The sequence below is a fragment of the Pseudorca crassidens genome, chromosome 20 (genome assembly GCF_039906515.1).
Source record: "Pseudorca crassidens isolate mPseCra1 chromosome 20, mPseCra1.hap1, whole genome shotgun sequence".
Taxonomy (NCBI): domain Eukaryota; kingdom Metazoa; phylum Chordata; class Mammalia; order Artiodactyla; family Delphinidae; genus Pseudorca; species Pseudorca crassidens.
The window spans coordinates 2,054,612-2,072,852 of record NC_090315.1 but is presented as its reverse complement, the minus strand read 5'-3'; the positions used below and the strand labels follow the sequence as shown (position 1 = coordinate 2,072,852).

The following is an 18,241-nucleotide window of genomic DNA, read 5'->3' as shown; positions in this document are numbered from 1 at the left end:
CCCCAGGCCTCCTCCTGCGCCTTTCCAGCTGGGAAGAGCAGGCCCAGATTTCAACCCGGGCCGTGGCATTCCAGGTTGCAGACTGGCTTTCCGATGCCAGGCCACAGGGCGCAGACTGGCATTTGGAAGCGGGGCCGCAGGGCGCGGACTGGCGTTTGGTTTGGGAGAACGATTCCCCCACCATCGGGGCCCGCAACACCATAGCCACTGGCGCTGGACCCCCGCCCGCCTAGGCGCACAGCGCGGCGGCCTGAGGGGCCCCATTGGCCGAAGGGCAAGCGAGAGGAAGCCCCCATTGGTCGAAGGCTCGATGAACGAAGGCTTTCATTGGCCGGGGGTGCAGGGCGCTGCACAGCCTTCTGGGAGCTGTAGTTGCAGCGTCGCCGGCGCGGCCGCCATTGTCCGGCGGGCGGCGAGTCCCGCGGTCTCTGTAGCGGGTGGGGCTCTCTGGTTCAGGTTCACCTCGGGCGCCTGTCATCGACCTGTCGGCCCAGGATGGACCCCGAGGAGGAAGCGGCGACACTGACGATGGCTACGGGGCCGCCGGCGGAACGGCTCCAGGTACGGCGGAACAATAATAGTAACAATAACAACGACGGCCGCGGGCCCCAGGCCGGGCATTTCCCTCAGATATTGACCCTTTACCCCTCGCAGCGCACGGTGAGCAGGGTCGGGCGTTATCCCCTGGTCATACGGGAAGACTGAAGCCCAGGTCGGGCGCCCCGACTAGCCCAGCTGGTGAGGGGTGGCGTCGGGAATCGAACCCAGGCCTTCCAGTCCCCGATTGCGTATGCTCCGCAAGTCCTCCCGCCTTTCTGTCCCGGCCTAGAACTTGGGGTCATTCCCGAGGACCGGGCTGGCCCCGCCCCGAAGGCCGACCACCGTGAGCATGGGTAATAGTAACTGGAGCAGAGATGCTTCAACATGCGGAGTCAACCGACACCCACCCAGAGCCCCGCTCCCCGAACCCCCTGGCCTGCGGACGGGGACAGCCTCTGGGGTGAGGACAGGTGACCACACACCGCGTTAATGGGGCGGGAGCGACCACCGCGTCTGACCCCTGCGGGGCTGTGGGGGACTGCAGTACAGGGTAGTCTGCTTGCAAGGCCATCTGGGAAGGCGCCTGATTCAAAGCTCCAGCCTTTCTAGACAAAGTGGCCTCTGTTCTCCATGTAGTGCTGACTCCTCGTAGCAGGAACCAAAAGAAATTCATAATTCCTGAAGCTCCGGGTCTTTGAAGTTACAGACTTTCTGTCTTTTTGTTGTTGTCTGCGGGGGGTTGCATTTATTTCACATTTGGAATGCAGAGTGAGACTCTCGACAATCCTAGGTGTGCATGTGTTCAGAGACTTGTTGTTGCAGATTGGCAGGAAATGCTTTAGTTTGCTTTTGCTGTGGATGGCAGGGAGTGAGCAGTGTCAGAGAATACCAGAGCTGGACAGTAGTTAAAGCAGTAAAAACAGATTTTATTTGGGAACTGTTGCAATAGGGGGAAAGAGACTTCAGTATAGAGCTGGGCTCTATTCCGAATACAACAGGGAAAAGTGGGTATTTATAGTGGGGGGGCGGGGTAATTCTTGCTAAACTGACCTAAAACAGGATTATTGCTGAAGCACCCAAATGAGGGGATGTTATCTGGAGGATTGTGGGGGATGAGGACTTTGAAAAGATATCAAGAGTGGTCAGATATGGAGGGTGGGATCCTGGCTAAATCAGTGGATTTTTGGTAAAACTGAGTGATGCAGAAACGGACACAGAAGCCCAGAAGTCAAAGCTTAGTTGGGAAGAGGGTTGTAAGGAACCAGACTAAAGTTTGGTCAACGAGAGAGTCTGTCAGCAGTGAGAGGCTTAAGAGAAAGTGTGTTCATTATTGGTTGCTGTGTAACAAATAATGAAAAATGTAGTGGCCTAAAACAACAATAAATATTATCTCAGTTTCTGATGATAGGAATCCTGGAATGACTTAGCTGGTGGTTTTGGCTTGGGCTCATGGCAGTCAAGGTGTCAGCCTGGACAGCTGTTACCTGAGACTTGACTGGGTCTGGAGAATCCACCTCCAGGATGGCTCATTCGCATGACAGGCAGGAGGCCTGTGTTCCTTCTCATGTGGGCCTCTCTGTGGAGCTGCCTGGGCGGCCTTACAACATGGCACCTAGCTTCCCACAAAGTGAGTGATCCAAGAGGGAGCTATGGGGAAGCCACAATGTCTTATGACCTGGGGTCAAAATTCACACTCTACTATATCCTATTGGTTACATAAGTCAAACTTGCTCGTATAGGAGGGGGCTACAAAGGGCTGGGGATCCTTGGGGGCCATCTTGGAGGCCAGCCACCACAGGAGGCGAGGACCAGAAGTGGAGGGCTTCTGGTATTAGCGTCCTCCGGCTGCCATAACATTACTACAAATGTGGTGGCTTAAAATATATACATTTGTTCTTCGAGTTTTGGAGGTTAGAAGTCTGAAGTCACCTTCACTGGGCTGTGATCAACATGTGGGCAGATCTGCCCTTCCTGTCAAGGCTCTAGGGTAGAATCTGTTTCTTCGCCTTCTCCAGCTGTTAGAGCTGTAGAGCCTGCATTTTTTGGCTCATAGCCCTTTGTGCATCTTCAAAGCCAGCAGCATAGCATTTGCTTTAGTGGTCACGTTGTCTTCTCCCTTCTGTGGTCAAATCTCCCTCTGCCTTCCCTTCAGAAGAACATTTGTGATGGAATTTAGGGACCTCCTGGATAATCCAGGGCAATCTCCCTATTTTTAAAATCCTTAATCACGTTCACAAAGTCCCTCTTGCCATTTATGGTAACGTTCACATGTTCCAAGAACTAGGACCCAGATACCTTTGGGGGCCGTTTTTCAGCCAACCATAGCCAGGCTAAAAGAGGTCATCCTGTATCCAAAGATGGAAAGGAGCCATTCAAGTGTTTTAAGCAGGAATGGTATGGGTTTGAGAAAAAACATTCAGGCATCTGGGGGGTGGGGGTAGGAGAGACACTGAGAGCTAACTAAGGCACTGGGTGAGGGGGGAGGATGGGGTCTGACAAAGCCCATCCCTCCGGGACTCAACAGTGTAGAGGAGGAGGAGGTTTGCAGGGGTCTGAAGACCTGGTGGCTGGGCTGTCACTGGTACCCCATGCAGATTAGGTGGTGGTGGGTGGGGGCAGGAGACACAGGGAGCATGTTGTCAGGATTGGAGGACCTTCTGAGTGGGAGGTGAGGATATGAGGACAGGAGCAGAGACCTCCGTTCCCAACCAAAGGGTTCTGCATATTTGCTGCACAATTTTTGTCAGAGCCATATGCCACCTGTACTATATTTCTTTAATATCTTTAATATTTTTAAATCTGACTGTGTTTTTCTTAAAAGAAAATACAATTTTAAAATTGAAGTATTTGGTCTGTGATTTTGACTTGCATTTCCCTGGTGGTGAATGATGTTGAGCATATTTTCCTGTGTTTATTAGCTATTTGTATATTCTTTTATATCTTCTTGAAGAAATACCTATATAGATCCTATGCTCATTTCAATTGGATTGTCTTTATTTTTGAGTTTTAAGAGTTGTTTATATCTTGTGGATACAAGTCACTTATCAGATATATGATTTGCAGTTATCATCACCCATCATATGGGTGTCTTTTCACTTTCTTGATAATGTCGTTTGGAACACAAAGGTTTTTAGTTTTGATGAAGTCGGTTTTACTTATTTTTTTATTTTATTGCTGGTGCTTTTGCTGTTATATCTAAGAATCCTTTGCCAAATACAAGGTTATAAAGATTTATCACTATGTTTTCCTCTAAGAATTTTTTTTAATATTTATTTATTTATTTTGGCTGCACCGGGTCTTAGTTGCAGCATGTGGGATCTTTGTTGCAGCATGCGGGATCTTTAGTTGCGGCATGTGGGCTTCTTAGTTGCGGCATGCATGCGGGATCTAGTTCCTGGACCAGGGATCGAACCTGGCCCCCCCGCATTGGAAGCACAGAGCCTTACCCACTGGACTGCCAGGGAAGTCCCTTCTTCTAAGAATTTAATAGTCTTAGCTCTTACATTTATGTCTTTGATCCATTTTGAGTTCAATTTTACATATGGTGTGAGGTAGGGGACCAACTTTATTCTTTTGCATGTGGCTGTCCAGTTGTCCTGTAAGAAGTGTTTAACAGCCACTTAATCCCTATCACGGCTCCCAAGGAGTGATTCTTTGTAGACAAGGAAACGAGGAGGCAAAGGTGGGTACCTGCTCTCTGCCTCTCGAGGAAATGGCAGAGCCAAACCTTTGATCCAGCTTTTAATCATGGCCACAGCCAGCCCACAGAAGGGTTTCATTTGTGGGAAACATTTTAAATACGTTGCATAAACTTACCAAAATTTAAAGTTTTCACTTCATAAAATGTGACCGAATTTTCAGCTTCTCACCAGAGATTGGGAATTCTGACCACATGGGGCCTGTATTTCCCCACAGTCAACTGATTCTGAGTCCCAGCCACCCCTTCAGACAGGTCACACATATTACTCATCACTTCCCGTGTCACCTCTTATCGGTTAAACCCTCGTAAGCTCTTACGTGGGCTCACTTTAGTCACTTGTGAGCCTGCCCAGTCTCTCAAGGCCAGTGAGTTTCTGACCTCAACTGCACATCCCTCTTTCAGGGAGGATGATAAGCTTTGCTTTGAGTCTGAGGATTTCTTAGTGTGTCAGTTAGTTGTTGCTGCACAACAGACTATCCCAAAATTTAGTGGATTAGAACAGTAACCATTTCTTTAGCCCACAAATCTGCAAGTCGGCAGTTTAATCTGGTCTCTGTCGGCACCGGCACCTGTCTGAGCTCAGTTGTAGGTCAGCTATGGTTGGCTTTGATCTTGCCTGGATACTTTCTCATGTCCTCGCCATACAGCCCACCCCCGCATGAGGCAGCCCAGTAGGTGCCCAGTGAAACCTGACTTGCATTGCTCAGAACGTGCACTCTCTGGACACTGGCCTGCTTGTCTTCACCTTCCCCTCTCCTCCTCCTTTTCCCGAACGTGTTGATGAGGACAGTCCAGCTGATTGAGAGTGTGTGTGATGTTTCAGGAGCCGGTGACTTTCCGGGACGTAGCTGTGGACTTCACCCAGGAGGAGTGGGGGCAGCTGGGCCCTGCCCAGAGGACCCTGTACCGTGACGTGATGCTGGAGACCTTCGGGCACCTGCTCTCTGTGGGTGAGGCCCACTTCCCAAGCTGACGATCAGATTCCTGTGGTGACTTGTTCTTCGTGGGTTATGGGTCGTGGGGCCTCTGGTGTGAGGACTTGACCTGGGCTAGGGATCAGAGACCTTGAATTCTCATTTCCTATGGGACATGCGGGTAGGAGGGTGTCTGCCCTTTTCTGTCCCAATGCAAAAACTTATGAGGCGCTCCCATGTCCTGACGGTCCAGAGTCTAGGGCTGGAGCCTGGGCTGGTTCTTTTTCTCCAGAGCAGGCTCCCACCTCCTTTGTCTTTCTCTGTTTCCAGGGCCTGAGCTTCCCAAACCCGAAGTCATCTCCCAGCTGGAGCAAGGGGCTGAGCTATGGGTGGCAGAGAGAGGAATTGCCCAGGGCCGCTGTCCAGGTGAGAACCCACCAAGTGGGAACCCCTAACAGGAGCAGTTGTGCTGCTTGGAAGGGGTGGTGTGTCGGGATCCCCGAGAAAGGATACAGAGGAAAGTCAGCAAAGGGAAGAGGCCAGTGGGGCCGAATCCAGAGGGGGCCAGACGCCAGCTTCAGAATCCCTCCCTGGACGGGCAGTGAGTTGTGACAACAGGGGAGAAGTGTTGGCTGCCAGGGAGGCTCACTATAGGCTCTGTGCCAGGGGGTTTTTTGGGGGCTGGTCACGTGGGCACCCCCTACCTGGCACAGAGCAAGACTCCAGGCTCCCAGGAGAAAGCAGGTGTTCGCCCTAAACCATATTGTTGTCACAGAGTTTGGGCACAGTGAGCCTCTCTGACCGGTTAGGTTTGTGGCAACCCTCCCCAAATCCAAGTTCCCAGACCCAGCCAAAGACCAGCCTTGAAAGCTGGCCCTCTTAGGATGACAGCCTTGGGCCGACCCTGTAGCTCTTTTCTGCACGGGCAGTCTGGGCCCTGTCCTCCCGTCCCCTGCCTGGGGCGCTCCCGGTGCTCTGAGGCCTCCTCACCTGTGCTCCCCTTTCTCTGAGCTCAGAGACCTCCTGCCTCTCCTCGAGGGGTCAGAATGCACCACTTCTTCCCTCTCTCAGCAACCTTCCCAGCGTGCCCTTACCACAGGATCGTTTCTGATGTGTGAACTTGCCCTTCATCTTCTCCGTTGCATTCTTGCACGTCCACAGCCTGTAAACCTCTTCCCTACACCCTTCTGTTCTCTCGGGAACAGGATTGTGTTCAGCCGTAGATACCTGACAACTGGGCTAGAGCTCCTCAAAGCAAGAGAGCAGCATTTTTCTCACGAAGCAGGAGCCCAGAGGTGGCCATTGCTGGTGCTGGCTTGGCATTCCAGGAAGGCCAGGGCTGATGGTTCTGATTCTCCTGGCCTTTTCTTGGGGCTCAGCGTGGCTGCAGCAGCTTTGGCCGTCACATCTGTGCTCCAGACAGGGGCAGGAGGAGCTGGGAAGAATGGCGCCAATCACATTTGTCCCCTTTTATCAGAATTCCAGATGTTGTCCATTGAGGTCTCCTTGGTCAGGAGGGGGTCAGCCCAGCTGCTGGGGAAGCTGGAAGGAGGGAGTCTAGATTGTCATCACTGGCTTATCCATCCCTTCCCTGGGGCTGGTGCGTTGGTACCCTGACTACTTTCTGAAAGAAGTGGGCTCTGGCCACGGGATACGTAACCAGCTGTACCTGCAGCCCAGCCTCCCACCTGAAAGCCTCTGACACCATCTGTAGGGAAGCCCCGGTACCTCCACAATGGGGTGTGGCCCATCACCCGGGGGCAGGACTAACAAGTACCCTGTCTCCTCTGAGGCCACGGAGCCTGTCTGACATCTTCCAGCCCCAATGCTGGCCTTCACCCCCAGGCCCTGAACTAACTCCCATCAGGCCAGCCCCCTTCCAGCTGCCAGGTCCCAAGCATGCCATAAAATTCATCCATGTAAGGTGTACGATTCTGTGGTTTTGAGTGTATTCACAGGTTGTGTATCCATCAGCAGCGTCTAGTTCCAGAACATTTCTGCTGCCCGGAAGTTGTCCATTAGCAGTACCATGGTTTGTTTTTACCCACAGAACACTCCTGACACCAAACGTGTGGGGTTTCCACATCAACAACCAGTTCTCCACCCCTCCAGACACTAGCCGTGTGTCCCAACGATTCAGTCCAATTCTGACGCTATCTCCGTGGAGCTGGTGCAGACCCCACGGCTTAAGGACTCAGTCCCATAAGGCTGCCCCCACTTCAGACATTGGCCACAAGTCAGGGCCTCCCATACTTCTGACCGACTGGCTGTAAATCGGGAGTTCCCACAGCCCCTCAGGTTCAATAATGTGCTGTAACAGCTCACAGGCCTCAGGGAAACACCGTTTACATTTACTGTTTTTTGTAAATGATGATACAAAAGATACAAATGAACAGACAGATGTCAGGGGAGAGGGGCTGAAGCTCCCCCTGAAGCTGTCCAGAGGCCCACCACGAGTCACCTCGTTAGCATGAACTCATATGGTTGAGGGGGACTTACTACAATTAACAAAAGACACTCCTGACCCCTCTCACTAAGGAAATCCCAAGCCTTTTAGGAGCTGTGTGCTGGGGACCAGAGATGAAGACCAAACACATATTTCTTATTAAATGACAATATCAAAGGCAGTCACTCTATCGCCTCATCCCTCCCAGCCCCCGGCAACCACTAATCCACTTTCTGTCCGTGGATTTGCATATTCCATTTAAATGGAATCTTACAGTATGTGGCCTTTGGTGTCCAGCTTTTTCTTTTTTTCTGTTTTTGTCTGTTTTGTTTTATTTTTTTATTGAAGTATAGTTGATGTATGATATTATATAAGCTATAGGTGTACAGTATACTGATTCACAATTTTTAAAGGCTGTACCCCACTTACAGTTATTATAAAATATTGGCTAAATTCCCTGTGTTGAATCAATACAATATATCCTTGTAGCTTATTTTAATACCTAATAGTTTGTATGTGTCTAGCTTCTTTCAGTGAACATCTTGTTTTCAGGGTTCAGTCATGTTGTAGCGTATGTCAGTACTTCATTCCTTTCCATGGCTGAATCATATCCTATTATGTGGATGGACCACACTTATGGACATTTGGGTTGTTGCCACTTTTTGGCTCTTGTGAAAAGTGCTGCTGTAAACATTCCTGTAGAGTGTTCTTGTGGACTGGCTGGTGTTTTTGTTCTTGTGGACTGGCTGGTGTTTTTGTTAAGTACCCTCTGGGTGCTGTGCATGGAGTCCAGTTTGGGGACGAGGTGAGCGAGACAGGCGCCTGCTGCCTGGTCAGGCTTGGCTCCTACAGCACCTGTCCCCCAGCCAGTGCCTCAGTGCCTCGCATCTGAAGCATGTATTTTTGAGAACCTGCTCCCTGTCAGCTCTAGGAACTGGCTGTGGACATTCTGGTGTGGTGAGATGGACCCTAAGTGAATGAACACATAGAGTGTGCTGTGGACAGGATTGCAGCAGGTGAGAAGGTTGGAGAGGGCTGGGGTGAACAGGGAGCCTGGCCCCCAAGGATGTCCACGTCCTGATGCCCAGCGCCCGTCCGTTGGATTATTGGGCCAGCCTATTGCAGTCACAACAGTCCTCTAGTGAGAGAGGCGGGAAGAGGACAGGTGACGTCAGAGAGGGATTGGCAGGCGCTCCGCTGCTGGCTCTGGAGGCGAGGGCAAGGGCCAAGGAACGTGGGCGCCTCTAGACACTGGAAGCAGCAAGGAAACCCATTCCTGCAGTTTCCAGAAGGGGCACAGCCCTGCCAAATCTGGCTCTAGACTCTGCCTTCCAGAGAGTAGGCGTGTGCTGCTGTAGGGGTGAGTGTGCGGTGAGTTGCTCCACCGCCACTCCACGCCCTGCCTGCGTGAGGGGCGATTCTGGAGGATCCGCAGGCCAGATGCTGCTCCTCCAGGGTGTCCGCAGACAAGAGGGCACCTGCACTTGGGGATCTGGCCTGTCACACCTAGGTCTTCTGTACTCAGCTACTCGTTCCCCACCTAAGCCTGCTCCTTCTGCACTTTCTTCAGTGTCTTCCTCCCCAGCTCCAGAGGGTCACTGCATTGTCCTCAGCATCTAGGGTCAGACAGTAGATATTTTAGGCTTTGCGGGCAACTGTCACCGCTGAGACAGATTGCCACAAACACGGCTTAAGACAACATACATTTATTATCTCCCAGTTCTGTCAGACCTGACTGGTTTATCTGCTCTGGGGCCCACAAGGCCAAAGGCAAGGCAAGGCGGGCTGGGGGTCGGGGGGCCGACTTACTGGGAGGCACAGGAAGAATCCGCATCTAGACACGGGCAGGATCCAGTTCCATGCGGTCATAGGACTGAAGTTCCTGTTTCCTTGCAGACTCAGCTGAGAGCTTCTCTCACCTTTGAGAGGCACCCGCATTCCCTGGCTCATGCCCCCTGGCCAGCCAGCCTCTGCCTTCTACCTCCTTCTGCTTTTAAAGCTTGAGGGGATTGCTTTGGGCCCAGTCAGCTAATCCAGCATCATCTCCCTATTTTGAGGTTTAAGGTCAGCTGATGAGTAAACTTAATGTCACCTGCAAAATCCCTTGATAGCAGTACCTGGATGACTGCCTGAACAGCCACCGGCAGCTTCAGAATCCCGCCCACCTCTGTCACATATTTTTTCCTACAGCCCTTTAAAAACATAAAAAGCATCAGTCGCTTGGGGGCTGTAGTTGGCCAGCTCCTGACCTAGGCCAATATCTGGCCCATGGCAGGTGCTCAAGAAGTTTTTGTTGAAAGGATGAATGAGTGCAGCTGTGTTTACAGACAGGGCACTGGAGTCAATGTGAGAGCAGAATTGGGAGGCGGGGCAAGCGGTTAGGTCACAGGCCCAGGGTGTGTCCACTAGCCCCTCACAGCTCTTGGGTTTTCTTTCAGGCTGGGAGTCTGGACCTGAGGGCCGAGCACCGCCCCAGGAGCAGGGCCTTCCTGAGGAGAAGGGGCGGGAAGGCTTCCTGGGGGAGGCTCTATGTCCCGCTACACCAGGGGAAGACTGGGAATATGAGGGCCGGGTGCAGGGGCCCGAGAAGGACCAGGGTAATTTGAGGCAATTGGAATTCAGCCTCAAGGAAGCACTGGTTCAAGATGGAAGCCACGAAGGTCTCAGACTTGGGGAAAACTGTGTCCTGAGTCCAAACCCAAATCCCCTCCCGGAGACTTCCAGGACAGAGTGTTTGTGTGCTCCCGACTCATGGGTTACAAGCTCGCAGCAGAACCCGAGTGCAGTCGGTGAGCAGATGGGCTCCTCGGGAAGACAGCCGCGTGACAACAGTGACTGCAGCAACTCTTCTGGTCAGGCGGTTCTGGAACCAGAACCCGAGCCTGCGCGCAGCCAAGTGCCGGACAAACCCTACAAGTGCGCGGACTGCGGCAAGTCCTTCAACCACAACGCGCACCTCACGGTGCACCGGAGGATCCATACGGGTGAGCGGCCGTACGCGTGCAAGGAGTGCGGCAAGGCCTTCAGCCAGAACTCCTCGCTGGTGCAGCACGAGCGCATCCACACGGGCCACAAGCCCTACAAGTGCGCGGACTGCGGCAAGTCGTTCTGCCACAGCACGCACCTCACGGTGCACCGGAGGATCCACACCGGGGAGAAGCCCTATGCGTGCCAGGACTGCGGGCGGGCCTTCAACCAGAACTCGTCCCTGGGCCGCCACCGGCGCACGCACACCGGGGAGAAGCCGTTCACCTGCAGCGTGTGCGGCAAGGCCTTCTCGCGCACCACGTGCCTGTTCCTGCATCTGAGGACGCACACGGCCGAGAGACCCTACGAGTGCAGCCGCTGTGGCAAGGGTTTCCGGCACAGCTCGTCCCTGGCCCAGCACCAGCGCAAGCACGCCGGCGAGGGCCCCTACGACTGCCGCCAGAGGCTGGCCTTCGAGCCCACGCCGGCGTGGCCGGAGCCCCTGACCCCTGGGGAGGGGGCTACCCGCAGCGACAGGCCCTTCAGGTGCGGCCAGTGCGGCAAGTGTTTCACGCAGAGCTCGCACCTCATCCGACACCAGATAACGCACACCAGGGAGGATCCCCGAGGCCGGGGCCGGCGGCGCCCGCAGCCCTGCAGCCGGAGCCCGCACCTCGGGCGGCACCAGCTCGGGCCCACGGGTGAGAGCCCTGGGGCCGGGACAAAGGCAGGGCAGCCGGCAGGCAGGGCACTGGCCCTGTTTGACATCCACGAAATCATGCAAGAGAAAAACCCAGTGCACGTTATTGGGGTGGAAGAGCCTTCTGTGGGCACGTCCGTGTTGTTTGACATCAGAGAATCCACCTAGGGGAGAAACTCTGCGGATGACTTTTGAACCACAGGTACAAAAATGTGGTAAGTCCTACAAGGTGTATTTATGGAAGGGGGGCTGGGGTAGAAATGCCCTCTGATTTCCTAAGGAAATGACGCTTCCCAAACACCTGAGCTCAGTGGTTCTCCAATCTATCAAGCCCAGTACCCTGAAATGAATTGACAGGTAATGTAACCCCCACACGTGTAATGTTGAAAAATCCATACGTGCCCCCATTTTGTAAAGGATAATTAAAGCAAAAGTAATTTACAGTAGGGTAGCGTGTGCTGACTTGGTGGTATCTCTCCCCGTGACCTTGTGGCCATTGTGCCCGGAGACCTGGGGCATTGCCTGTTGCCGTCCGGTACACGGGGTGTAGTGTTGACCATGGAAACGTTACGAGAGGCATTCCTGTGTGGGTGTGATTTCCCAAAGTGGTGACTAAGTCTTGGAAAAGGTTTGAACAAAACAAAATGCCAGTGCATTTCTGGAAGGTTTATGTATAACATTTAAACTTGCAGGAATGAATTGGTTTGTACATGGAGTTGACCCAGGGTCTCAATTCATACATTACAGACAGGTGGTTGCACACATACGTGCATGGTCCCTTGGGGCCAGTTCTGCACTTCAGAGTCATTAGAGCATGCATGGCAGCCACACTCATGCCCAAATCAAATGTCAGAGGAGCCCCCGTGAAATTGCACAGTGTTCCCTGGGGGGTGTCACAGCTCCCGCTGGAAACCATCGCCTTAGAACAGCAGTGTGGCCTGTGCTGGAGGTTCTCACTCAGAGTGCTTTTGTTCCCCAGGAGACACTTGGCGATGTCTGGACGAATTTCGGTTGTCATGACTGGCGGGAGGGAGGGGTGCCCCTGGCATCCAGTAGGGGAGGCCAGGGATGCTGCTGAACATCCTATAAAGCCCCAGACAGCCCCTCAGCAAAGAATCACATGGCCCTGAGGTGGAGAAACCATGCCCAGCACAAGAGCCGATTTTCCCCGGACTCTGTAAATTGATTGATCAGGGCTGTATTAACAATCCTATACGTTTGATTTTAACAAGTGATATCATGAGCATGTGCACAACATGTTTTTTAGTAATTTTTTTTCACTGTTTTTTAGCATTCGTAGTTGGTATGAAGGAAAAGAATCCACTTATTTTTCTGAGTAATCTAAATTTTATTTTGGACATTCCATGTAAAACATGGATAATACATTTTCACTGGCACCCCTGCCTGCCACGGGATTATTTTTACATCAGCCTCAGAAATCTTGTCATTTCATCCATTTTTCTGGATATCTCTAAAAAGCATGGACTTTTAAATACGTATATAAAATCACGTTAGCCCATGCTGACAGAAACCATTTTCATAATCATTCTGAGCCGTCATTTGCCTTTTTCACCAAGTTCATGTTTGCACTGATAGTGCAAAAGCAACAGTGAGTAAAGCTGCCAGAGCCTGAGTGGGAATCAAGGAAGTGGTCCCGAGCTTGTTGTTCATAGTCTTCCTTCCCTGGCATTTCAGTAGAGGAAAAAAAAATGTTGGTTTCATTTAAGAATGTCTGGGATGAAGCAGGAAAAATGATTAATTTCATTAAATCTCGAGTAAAACTATAACCATTTTCACATCTAAACAGAAATAACAGTAATTCCTCAATATATTATTAAGTATCTAGTGTTCAGATGTTCCTGGTTGCCTCATAAATTTTGTTTTGTTCTCTATTTGGTTTGTTCTAATCATGATCTAAACAAAAATCACACGGTGCATTTGTTTAATATTTTTCTTTGGTCTCTTTTAATCTATAGGTCTCCTTTCTTTTTCTTTTTTAGTCTTTTATATGTTGGGGGAAACAAACAACAGGATAACCTAAATTTTGTCCCCATCCCAAGCCTGCCCATCAGACCCTCCTTGGCCTGGTGGAGTGACTTCTGATTTGGCGTCAAGTCACCAGGCTGTGCTGAGGGGCTGTGTGAATGGTGTGACTCACTGTTCTGTTCTCAAAGTTCGTCTGCCCCATCTCAAGCACGGCTCCCCATCTTGCTGGGGTCTCTGCTGGAAGACCTTCGGAAGACTTTTCAGCTGTCAATGCCCAGGAAAGAGAGACGTCTGAGAAAATGGTTCATTTGTATACGATGCAGAACATTCTAACATGACCATTTTCATGTCCACAATTGGAAACTTCGTCTGGATCATCTTTTTGCTTTCCTCCAACTTTACTCCTCAGGAAAGCAAAACCTTGTCACCTTTGTCTATGCTGTTCTTGACATAAAGAAGAACATTGTGTTCGAGATGTGATCCTTGGTATCTCATAGCAGAAAGGATTAAAACCAAGGATTTAAACCTGCCTGCTTTCTAACCTACAATGAAAGGCGAAATGCCCATCCTGCCGGGACACTATGTCGTGTGCTCCGGTTATACAACATGGTTCCTTTTTTTGTTTGTTTGCTGTTCCCACTGCAGCTGAGCTCTAGTGAAGTTAAACACAAACCATAAACATCAAAAATTGGAAGGAAGGAAAATTGGTTATGGTACATCTCAGCTTGTGGAAATTGTTCCTAAAAATGTCCACAGAATGTTGGGTTAGCAGAGCGTCAAGTTGAATGGAAGAAGTATCATCGTGGAAGGATACAACGGCAGTTCTAAGACCTCTGTCAGAATGGCTGAGCATCAGCTCTCGCTGCTGAGACGTGATGGTTGAGTGTCAGAACCCTGTCAGAACTTTCTCGTGTCCATTTCTGTTCTTTGGGTGCTGTGGGTGTCACAGCCAGTGGGGTTTCCATCCCAGCAGAGCTGGCCCCCAGGACGCTCAGAGCCAGCCTCACTGCTCATCTCCAGAGGTTCCACAAGAGGCCTCGAAGCCTCGCGTTTGCTTCTCTGCGCTCACCTGTCCTCTGGGCTTGTCCTCATGGACTTCCCTTGTTGGCTCTCACTGTCAGAACACCTCTGTCCTCGTGGCTTAGCCTGCACCACCTGCCACTTCATTCTTAGCAAATAACCTTCTCTTTCCATGGCTCAGAAAAGGTGTGTTTTCAGACAGGCAGTGCCTCACAGTTCTGTGAGGTGGTGGCATTTTACATGCAGGAAGATGGGGCCCAGGACAAAAGTAGCCATGGCCAGCTCGCACAGCTAGGAGCCAGAACTTGAGGTCAGCATCCCGTTAACAATGACTTAAACAGATCAGGCTGTGTCCTCAGGGCCTCAGCTACGTCAGAGGCAGTGTTTTCTCTCCCACCCCGGCCCTCCTCATCGCAGGGAGACTGCTGCAGCCTCAGCAGTTGCGTCCACGATCAGGACTGGAGGACGGGGGAAGGGCAGGCCTATGCTCGTCTCTCCAGTGAGGTTTCAAAGAAAAACCTTTCCCCGAAGCTTCCAGCCGGTGCTCCTTATGTCTCACTGGCCAAGCCTGGGTCACAGGGCGCCGTCTAACGACGAGGGCGCTTGGAAAGCTAGTGTTCAGCTTCTCTAACCTCTGTGGCTGAGACCGCACCCTTCAGAAGAAGGTCTCGGGAAGCAGGTAATGGATAGGCAGCTGGCAGCACCCTCAGCCCTCCGCCTCCAGTCTCTTCTTGGAGGAGTCGCTCCAAGGAAGCGCACTTCCTGATCAGATGCCGCCACCGCCTCTCGGCTCGGCCTCTTCATCCCCTGGATAGTTCAGCCTGCCGGCCAGGCCCCCTTCCCTATAATGCTTGGTCCCCTGACATTCTGGAACAGCCCACTCTTCCAGATCCCTTCTACCTCTCGAGGGGCTTCTTGCCCTCCCCTCCCCTCCCCTCTTAAATGTTGGGGTCCCTGGGGCGTGGTCCCGGAGGCCCGTTGCATGCGCCGCTCACTCCCACATCTTGGTCTCTGAGCTTCAGGCTAGAACAGCAGCTGCATGCTGCTGGGCAGCTCCCCTAGATGTCCTGCAAAGTCCCAAAACACAGCCTACCTGGAGGGAAAGGCCATTTTCCAGGCCAAACCTGTTCCTCCTCCCCTGGGCCCTTGCACGGGGGTGGTTGCTACCCCTCACCCCATCCCTCAAGCCAGAAGATAGATATCCTGTTAGTTTTACCATCTGAACATCTCAGCTGTCTTCATTCCATTCCATTCCCACTGCCACCACTGGTGCAGGATGGCCACGAGAGGGGGAGTGACATGACACCAAGTGGCCTGGCCACCAGAGCCCTCCCCACTTTTGACTTTACCTCCTCACGGCCCCACCCGCGGTGTGGGGTGCAGACTCGGAATGCTCCCACTGCCAGTGTGCTCTGAGGAGGGGAGTCCCCGCGGTAACTTCACAGCTCTGGACAGCGTGGAATCCAGGCCTGCGATTGCCCCGTTCCCTCCGCCTTGGCCCGAAAAGTGGCAGCTGCCGAAGGGTCATGTTTCCACAGTTCTCAGAGTGGACACTGGGTGGGCTGAGGCCACAGTGGCCTCACCGGGTAAGCCTGGAACAAGCTTGTCACTGTTGCCGTTTGCCGCCCTCTCCCATGCACTGTAGATCTTTGGGAATTTTCCATTTCTCTTTTCGGGTCACGTTTTCTAGGCATCATATTCCTACTAATTTCCTTACAGATGCTTTGAAACCAAGTCAGATAAGAAACTCCTCAGGGGAAATTACTATAAACTAGGGAGAATATATGGTTTCATCAGTTTGTCAAAGTAATGCAAATTCTTTGTAGCGAAACCTGTAAAATGCACAAAAGTAAAGTACACGTAAGTATGGAGGCTTATTTAAATTTTAATTCCTCATACTTCCACCATCCAGAGGTGGCCATTACCTAAGATTTTGTTAATTTTCCTTGTAATTTTTTCTTGAAATATACATGTGTGTATACATAGAGTGAACATTAAATCTTCTACACACAACAAAAATATTCATGTGTAGTTATCTTGTGTTTAGAAAATTAGAATCCCTTCTGTTTCTCTTGTAACATGTACTTCTTTCTCTATCTTGAACATTTTCCTCTGAAAATGGATTTCATGTAGCTTTTTAAATTACCTTTCAGGAGGATTGTAACAATGTGACCTCCACCCAGCATCTTACCAGCCTTGACTTTTATCCAAAAGGGGGAGGAGAGATTCATACACATTTCTGAAGGAGTATGAATTGATACAGCCTCTGTGAAGGGCACTTTGTTGGTTGCTATCTAAATTACAAACACTTTGTCTCAGCAAACCAGTTGCTGATAATGAATCCTACAGATATATTTGTACCCGTGCAAACTGTATGCAGTTTTAACCATGGTATTGATCTCAAAAGTGAAAATTTGGAAACAACCTCAGTGTCCACCACGTGGAACTGGCTAAGTGATTTATGGTGGACTGGCTGGCTTTTACACAGCCCTTAAAATGGGGGCTGTCTTTATGAACTGTGGAAAAGAGCACCAAGATTGTTAAGTGGAAAGGTATAAACCAGTTTGTATGGTATGTTTCCATTTGTGTAAAGAAGAAGCCATTGCTTATGCACACACACACACACACACACACACACTATATCTGAAGGGTACAGAGTGAACATACATACTACTATATATACTACTTGCTCTTGGAGAGGAGAAGTGAGGGGAAAAGGATGAATAATTTTCACTCTATATCTTTTGATATTTTTGGAATTTTGAAACATGTAAAAGTATTACCAGTTCAAAAAATAAATTTAAACAAAACCTTAATTCTTTAAAATTAAACTAAGTTTGTTCATTTGTTTCATTGTTCATTGTCTGTCTCCCCCCAGTTAAATGTCCCCATGACTGTGTGTCTTGGCCACACCTGTTCTGTGTATATGCACACGTGTGTGTTGAGCTAACAGGACCAATTGAGTGTAAAACAGCATAGACTCCATAAAGTTTCCTGCAAGCTAGTTATAGCACATACATTTCCCATCAATAAACCAATCTATAGTAGGAATAGAAGAAAGTTTTATTTGAGCCAAACTGAGGACTATAGCCTGGAAGACAGCATCTCAGATAACTCTGAGGAACTGCTCCACTGAAGCATGGTTTTCAGTGCAGTTTTGTATCTTCTCAGAACAAAGAGCATCAGACAAGTCAAGGATACCTTCCTTCAAGGTTTCAAAAAACAAAAATAGGGCTTCCCTGGTGGCGCAGTGGTTAAGAATCCACCTGCCAAAAAAAAAAGAATCCACCTGCCAATGCAGGGGACACGGGTTCGAGCCCTGGTCCGGGAAGATCCCACATACTGTGGAGCAACTAAGCCCATGAGCCACAACTACTGAAGCCCGCGCGCCTAGAGCCCATGCTCCACAACAAGAGAAGTCACCGCAATGAGAAGGCTGCGCACCCCGACGAAGAGTAGCTCCCGCTCGCCGCAACTAGAGAAAGCCCGGGTGCAGCAGCGAAGACCCAACGCAGCCAAAAATAAATAAATAAAACATAAATTTAAACAAACAAAAAACAGTCAGTCAGTATGGCCTTGGCACCTGGGAAGGGAGCCTTATCATTGAAGGAGGACGGGCATTGCTGTCCCAGGAAGGAAGGCATTTAATCTTTATTTTTAACACGGACATTCTTTACTTCTGGTCAGTGCACCCTTTTCTTTAATGATTAAAGCAGATATACAATGTGTGTGTGATAGGCTGCAAACAGGCTTAAGTTTTAGTTAGCATAAAAGTAAAGTTAAATCGTGTACAAGCCAGAATGACTTCCCCGTACCTCAATACATGAAAATTTCTTCCATTAATACTTATACATGTATATGTGTGAGGAGGAAGAGGACATAAAGTACATACGTTGCATATCTAAAAGGACACAGGAAACTGTGCCTGTCCCCGTATGTCCAGTCCTCCAACCCCCCGGGGAAGACGG

General features: G+C 50.6%; 1 protein-coding gene across 4 annotated transcripts; it reads left to right on the top strand.

The window, feature by feature from the left end:
* Nucleotides 1-385: 385 nt before the first annotated feature.
* Nucleotides 386-17,104, top strand: ZNF8 (zinc finger protein 8). Of its 4 annotated transcripts, none has more exons than XM_067721154.1 (5): nt 386-561; nt 5,064-5,190; nt 5,485-5,580; nt 10,039-11,469; nt 13,268-17,104. In XM_067721154.1, exons 1-4 carry the CDS (start codon nt 496-498, stop codon nt 11,433-11,435), a joined length of 1,686 nt encoding a protein of 561 aa, XP_067577255.1. In that variant the 5' UTR covers nt 386-495; the 3' UTR covers nt 11,436-11,469; nt 13,268-17,104. The 4 variants fall into 4 exon arrangements, with proteins under 4 accessions (XP_067577255.1, XP_067577253.1, XP_067577254.1 ...); XM_067721152.1 differs by having other exon boundaries at nt 10,039-11,482; XM_067721153.1 differs by having other exon boundaries at nt 10,039-11,482; nt 13,244-17,104.
* Nucleotides 17,105-18,241: the final 1,137 nt, after the last annotated feature.